The 7,256-nt window shown below is 35.8% G+C and overlaps 1 protein-coding gene across 4 annotated transcripts; it reads right to left on the bottom strand.

Moving 5' to 3' along the window:
- Positions 1 to 1,668: 1,668 nt before the first annotated feature.
- Positions 1,669 to 7,256, bottom strand: LOC127632862 (pleckstrin homology domain-containing family A member 3-like). 4 transcript variants are annotated; one of them, XM_052111677.1, is made up of 8 exons: positions 7,013 to 7,256; positions 6,271 to 6,387; positions 6,010 to 6,165; positions 4,885 to 5,021; positions 4,566 to 4,736; positions 3,621 to 3,664; positions 3,409 to 3,484; positions 1,669 to 3,139 (listed from the first exon to the last, which is right to left on the bottom strand). In XM_052111677.1, exons 1-8 carry the CDS (start codon positions 7,050 to 7,052, stop codon positions 3,122 to 3,124), a joined length of 759 nt encoding a protein of 252 aa, XP_051967637.1. In that variant the 5' UTR covers positions 7,053 to 7,256; the 3' UTR covers positions 1,669 to 3,121. The 4 variants fall into 4 exon arrangements, with proteins under 4 accessions (XP_051967637.1, XP_051967638.1, XP_051967636.1 ...); XM_052111678.1 differs by having other exon boundaries at positions 1,669 to 3,155; XM_052111676.1 differs by having other exon boundaries at positions 3,409 to 3,518.

Here is a 7,256-nt window from a genome sequence, read left to right on the forward strand (position 1 = left end):
TTGATGTCACGTCCAGCGTATAGACAGTCACAGTGACTTAAAACATCTACACACAGGCCTTTATTCAGAGAGCCTCAATACTGAATTCTGCTCTATACTTTAGTCAGACATCTATCTCTAAGTTGTGCTCCTGTTTTTCAGAGGGTCAATACCACATCCACAAATCAATACAGTACCACATGCTCTCTATAGGGTTTGCACGCCGTGTGATTACTGTTCTTTCCAGCTCTTTGAGAAATAGTTGGGGATTTCTGATTTGTGGACATAGATTTGTCATCTGGGCAAGGCAAGTCTCCATGTTGATCCCCAGCTCTCCTGGTGCTGCCCGGGTTCATTTGTTCACCTGCAGTAGATCTACCCAGCTAGGGAAGCTTATCTCCCTCTGGGAAAATGAATCACACATTGTGGATTATTTTTATGTGGAAATCAGATGACAAACACAGATGACCAAAGGTAGATAAACATATGGTTGCTGTATACAGATCAAATGCAGTGAAGTGCTCATTTGTGGTCATCTGGACTCTGTTGTCCATTGAAATGCATCTGTTTTGCATTTGGATTTATTACAAATAATAATACGAGCATGACAGTTTGGGTGAACATGCCACAATGTCGAAGTATTTTGCATGTGGGCCTTCTGCTTTAAATCAGCATGCACACAAGCTGGCGTGAACAAACCTTGATGATCATGTTAGGGGCATTTGTAGACTTTTATTACCACTGGGGCACAGGCTCCCCAAGAAATTATCAATTGCCCCCTTTTGTTCCAGGGGTGTCTGGAGGCATGCCCCCTGCCAGAAAATGTTGCAAAAATAGCTCCAAAGCATTCAATACATTTTTTTTTTTTGTAATAGATAGGATTAATGTAACTATTGGCTGGTTTTACTAGTAATTTTATAGCTGCATTTACAATAAATGGTATTGTAACAATAGCAAAAATTGGTTACTGTTTGGTTGATGGCAATGACAAACTCCGTATTTTATTCAAATTCTAATTACTACTCATCTAACAGGAAAATATTCTCACATCAGGAACATTTTGCTGGGGCATAGCCTAACTTTACTGGGGCTCATGCCCAGTGAAAGGGGTCTAGCAATGCCCCTGATGTTATCCAGCAGGATTTGAGAATGCCCTATAAAGAAATCTGACCCATTGAACAAAATAATTGATATGGTCCATGTCACAAACATGCTTATCTGATTAGTAACCTAAAGATAGTGCAGAATCTTTTACTTTTTTTTATTTAGTCATTTAAAATTTGTCCAAATCCTTAAATTTTGTTTTGTTTTGTTTTAAACCACAGATTGTCAACGTGGCCAAAGGCGTTGTAGCAAGTCAGTTCACTGTCGGCTTTCTTTGGAGCGCTATCAGGGGGCTATTTCCAGTCAAGACAGTGCAGCTCCTATCTACTTGAATGGAAAAAGACCAACACCTTCTAAATGATTGGTCAAGATTACGATCAAAGAACATATTTCAAATCAACAGGAAAATCTGACAACACTGGTATCATAAACTGTGCTTCTTTTCCTAAAAAAATGCTATTTTCCCGGCTTGTATAGCTAATGCGCATGCGCGTTGTCAAATTGACTGACAGGCGATTATCCATTTTTTCAATTTAAAAGTACTTTATTAGCATGATTGTGTTTACATACAATATTGTCAAAGCATTAATACACATAACAGATAATGACAAGACAAATAATAATAATAAAATGGTAACAAATAGCAATAAAGATAGACTTAAAATAAGGTGCCAGGTAATGAATCAAATAAAATAAAAACTATTATAACAATATACACTATACAATATAAAATAAAATAAGCATTTAACACGACATTATGAACATAAGAATATTATCTCTTTTACCTGTAGGTGGGACTTCCTTTCTACAGCCGTTGACCCTTGGGCGCGAGAGCTCCTTGGTTGCGTGTTCCGGCTTCTCCCGTTAATTTTAATAGAAGTGGCCTGTCTCTGCTAAATACTCTCTGATGTGGCTCGATGTGGACTTCTGAACCTATATGTAACATGAGCCCTAATTACAGGGTTTCCAGACATTTTGACCAAAAAATTTCCATTTTTTTCTTTTCTTTTAATTTTCAGTTTTTAAAAATACACGTATAGAGATTGCACTCACAAAGAGCCATTTCTAGCCAATCAAATACTTCATTTGAATAAAAACAAATGATAAGCATTACAGAAATGTCCATGATTTTTTCATGAATTTAACTCACTTTGATCACGTTTGAAGGCCTGAAAAATCCTATTGTAAAATGCCCAGATATTTCCATGACAACAATCTGTTTTTGAATCAGAAAATTGTCAGTGCGGAATGTGAAAATATTTCCTTTTCCTTTTTATTTTGTATTTGTTTGAAGAAAACACATGATCAGACTTTTTAAAACCACTTTTATGAGATAAAGAAATAAGAATCTCTATCTTGCTAGAGCGTTTTAATAATTTTTTCTTAACATTACAATAATTAATAACCCAAATTCCTCCATGTGAAGAATTAATTAAGGCAGAATATCTTTTTTTTTTTTTTGTGAGCGCGGGGACTTAGGGGGAAACATACAAAAATAAATACATGTTTTTGCATCATAAACTAATAAACAACATTGCATGCCGAGTGAATAAAAAAAAACCAAAGTTAATGTCAGTACGTACGCACAACCCCTTGGCACAGTAACAAATACCTTTTCATCAAGGTTCCCATGTCACAAAGGCAACTGCACAACACATCAAAAACCCCGTACAAACATTCTCAACTCTTCACCGAAGGGATAAAGCAATATTTATCACAAAAACAAAACATAGTAGCATCAATGCTAACAAATATTTTAAAATACCTGGAAGAGTATAAACATTCAAATCAGACTAATGTTTTTCTGGCATCTCTTATAAAGTGCAACCAAATCCTTTATCAGGAAATATAACAATACTTTGTAAAATGGGACTTAATAATGCTGCAATGTTTGACTGCACAGCAGTACGCACTCTTTTTTTCCCCATCTAACGAGCTCTCTCAAACGGTTCAGAGGGAAAGGTCAGATTCCGGAGTGTCAGTTTCCGACAGGAACTTTGTGCTCATTCCAGCCTCCTCAGGGATACTCGGAGTGGAGTCACCATTGATGTGAGCTCTGTGAAACATCAAGCCTTTAAGAGAAAAACAAAACAACGGTACTGTGGAAACAAATGATGGTTATTCTACGTATGACTATATATCGCACTTCCAAAACCTGTTTTTGTCAACATCTGTTCAGTGTTCCTGGATGGCGATATTTATTCATTTGACATTCGGTGACTGCGTGAGCAATAAAGTTTGGAACAAGCTGAAATTTTTGGTGACTCAGTTGAAAGTGATCTGTGTGTGCGCGCGTGTGTGTGTGTGTGCCTGTGTGAGACTCACGTTCAATCTCTTCGGTCCCTCTGTCACTGTGAGCTTCTGTATCCGAGCATGTCCATGTACGCCTTTGAGTGGACTTCTGCAATGCCACACATTCTTTTGGTAAGTTTGACCTTGAAAGGAAACAGCACCTGCATTTATAGACACTCAAACATATAATAGCATAAGCTGCCTAGACTGCAAACATGAAGACTTTGTTTGTAAACATTTTGTACCTTTCAAAATTGTAGGTACCAGGATGGCTGATCGAGCGCTTCATCTACACAATAATAAAAAATACAATAAAATGAACATTTAAAAACTTTTTGTCACATGATAGATGTCTTGTCAGTAGGACCGTGAATGTCATGAGTCAAGAACATGAAATCATATTTTCCATAAAGAAAATTAAGTCTATTTTAGGACCAAGATATTTGCATAATTACATAAATTTAATGAGAAGCCCCCCCCCTTTTTTTTTTTTTTTTACATCGCAATTAATAAAATGGGAGAAAAAAATTAATTATTATTAAAATTGTAAAGTATTCATACATAGTAGTATTTGTTGCATGAACTTTAATTTATGCTGATTTTAATATTAATAAAAAATTATACTAATTAATATCTAATGAGATGCATAGTGGAAAATAATGAGAATCCCCCAAAAAAAAAATCTATATTTTTACATTTTCGTGGTCCAAAAAATTGGGTTCATTTTCTTTAGGAAAAATATAATTTTGTATTTCTTATTTTCTTTTGATTTTGGTGTGAAATATGACTTAATATGAAATAAATATTTGTTCCAAATCAAATGTTTTAAAGGTACATTTTATTATAAGAGTTTATAACTTCTGCTTGTTTAATTTATGCCGATTTAATTTTGTATTAAAAAATTAATCAATAAAAAATTGGATGGGATTAGATTTCTCAGAGGTCCCACAAACTAGCCGAAAAACAATAGGTCATTTACTCTGTAATTTTTGACCAATGATGTGTGGAAATAAATATTTATTTAAATTTATCACACGAATCAGAATCAAAAGTCTCATTAAAAATAAGAATAACAAAAGAAAAAAAAAACTCACAAAAAAAAAACATTTAGATTAATAAGAATTTATATGTTCCTGGTCTGAAAGGTAAATTGTATTATATGAGTACATCACTTCTGCTTGTGTCTTTACCCGGGACATCTGGAAGGGAGAGGGCGACACGGGGGACACAGTCGAATCAGAGGGGCCGGATTGCAACATGTCAGTCTTAAACTTGGAATTGGCGATTTTCATACATTCTTCCAGTGTTTTCATGAAGGTTTCACAGGTGGCACTCAGTAATGAGGACGCCTCATTCCTCATCTGGGAAACAGAAAACAGAACGAGTATGTTTAAAAGATTAGATTTATCTGGTGATAACCATTTCATGACTTTTTATCTAATCTTTAATATATCCGATGGTTACTGCGGTTAGACAAAAAAAAACAAACACCCGAGATAGGTGTCTCACCTCAGTGCTAGCCACCGCGCTTTCCCCTTCCTGTTGCACAGACTCCCGAATCGTGTGCACCTGCTGCATCAGTAAGTCACAGTACAGACGCAGCTCAGACATCTTGGTTTTCAGTGACTCTGTGGTTTCTGTTAATTCTGCATAAAATCCATCAGGAGAGGAAACAAGCTTGTTAATGGATTTGAATGTTGCCTAGCAGCCAAGATTTTCACCAGCTCTAAGTATCTGAAAGCATTCCATCTCTTTTCTTAATTTCCCATCAGCGCTAAATCATATCAAATCAATGAATAATAATAATAATAAAATAAATACAAACTTTTATCAATAGCAATAACACATTTGATTATGTTATATAGTCCTTAGAATATTAATTATTTAGATAATACATTTATTTTCATAACTGTTTTTTTAAATAATAATAATAATAATAATAATGAGAAATATTATAATAATACACATTTTTGTTTTATGAATTCACTTTTAGTAATATTATAATAACAATATTATAAATAATAATAATATAAAAATATTAGATACTAATATTCGTTTTATTAATGCATTTTTAAATATATAATAATAATAATATTACTATTATAAATAGAAAAATTTGTATAATATTACAATTTAAGATAATAATGTTAAGCTTAGCTTTAATAACAATTTTTTTTAAATAATGTTATCAAATAATGTAAATAAAATATACATATTAATTAATTACACCATCAGAATGTGTTAAGAAAAATCTGGAAATTGTATTTAATTCATAAATTCATATTTAAATGAACTAATCTGTTAAGCATTAGGGTTAGAACCCGTCAAATTTACCAAATTTCCAAAACTTATGCGAATAGATACGCTGACAGCCAAAGGTTTGGAGATATGTACAGATTTTGCTGTTTCGGAAGGAAATTGGTACTTTAATTCACCAAAGTGGCATTCAACTGATCACAAAGTAGAGTCAGGACATTACTGATGTAAAAACAACACCATCACTATTTGATCAAATCTAGACAGCAGCATCACTCCAACACCTTATCGTTGACTAATCATGCTAAAATGATCATTTGGTGGTAGAAATTCACCAATGATGAGTTACAGGGATACAAAATGTATAACGCAGCCAACCCCTTTCTTTTTTGGTTCTAGTATCAATGAGTCCAGCTTTCGAGCTCCCAAGAGCCACCAGCCACTTCTGCCTGTCTGCCACATTTACAGCCTTCACATAAAAATGCTGCTCCCCAGGTATGATCAGCTCCAGTCGCATGTTGTCAGTCGGATGAACTGGTGCAAAAATGAGGAAATCAAAAATTACAATAGAAAACCCAGTTTACTTTCCTCTAGGCATAGAAAGTACAGACACCCTTCAAAGACACAGGAAGTCCTCACCTTTAATTTCACATACTGACATCTTAATACTGCCTTTACTGCCTTTGCATACGTCATCTTGTGAATCGTAGTATGAAATGATGCCGTTGTCCAACACAAACCACCTCGGCTGCCATCCTAACGGAAAACAGATTTGTATTATTAGATCACAAACAGATTATGATCAAACCAAAGATGCAACTGGAGGGGCAATCAAGACGCTGACTACCACACCTGGAGTGGCAAGTTCAAAACCAGGGCATGCTGAGTGACTCCAGTCAGGCTTCCTAAGCAACCAAATTGACCCGGTTGCTAGGGAGGGTAGAGTCACATGGGGTAACCTCCTGGTGGTCACTATAATGTGGTTCTCACTCTCGGTGGGGCACGTGCTGAGTTGTGCATGGATGCAGTGGAGAATAGCATGAAGCTTCCACACGCGCTACGTCTCCACGGTAACGCGCACAACAAGCCACGTGATAAGATGCGCGGATTGATGAGGCAACTGAGATTCATCACTACGCCACCACGAGGATTTAGAGCGCATTGGGAATTCCAAATTGGGGAGGGGGAAAAAAAGCTTCTTAAAAGCACACACTATATTAAGAAAGAACAAGTGCAAAAAGCAGCACAATCCAGAACAACAAAGTTGCATAAATGATCAGCTGTCTGTTATATAAAGGTGTCCTAAACTACAATGAGTACCAAACTGCAGCTCGTGCAAAAGTGTTTAAATGCCACCAGTGTTTACCAGTGCCACCATTACCTGTCATATAGTTTGTCCACTTGTAAAGCACTCCTTCCATTATTCTCCACACAGAAGCTCCTGGTGTGAACACTTTAAAGCAGATTCAGCAGAGCTTGCAGCAGGCAACTACAGAAATATTTAGTTTCACAGTCATTTCTGTCAATCAGGCTCGCCGCACATTCTGGGAAATTCTTTTCAATGGAGACAGAGGCAGATCAGAGATGAGATCACTCGAGAACTCTGTTTACAGGCTGAAGCGGAA

This window comes from Xyrauchen texanus, chromosome 39, assembly GCF_025860055.1.
Source record: "Xyrauchen texanus isolate HMW12.3.18 chromosome 39, RBS_HiC_50CHRs, whole genome shotgun sequence".
Classification (NCBI taxonomy): domain Eukaryota; kingdom Metazoa; phylum Chordata; class Actinopteri; order Cypriniformes; family Catostomidae; genus Xyrauchen; species Xyrauchen texanus.

Bases quoted from the DNA above. Each gene is read 5' to 3' on its own strand.
- LOC127632862 (XM_052111675.1), bottom strand. From the start codon at position 7,052: ATGGAAGGAGTGCTTTACAAGTGGACAAACTATATGACAG. The intron at 6,388-7,012 runs GTAATGGTGGCA...GTTTTCCGTTAG, and splicing joins GTGGACAAACTATATGACAG to GATGGCAGCCGAGGTGGTTT. The intron at 3,665-4,565 runs GTAAAGACACAA...ATTATTGTGTAG, and splicing joins CTCCCTTCCAGATGTCCCGG to ATGAAGCGCTCGATCAGCCA.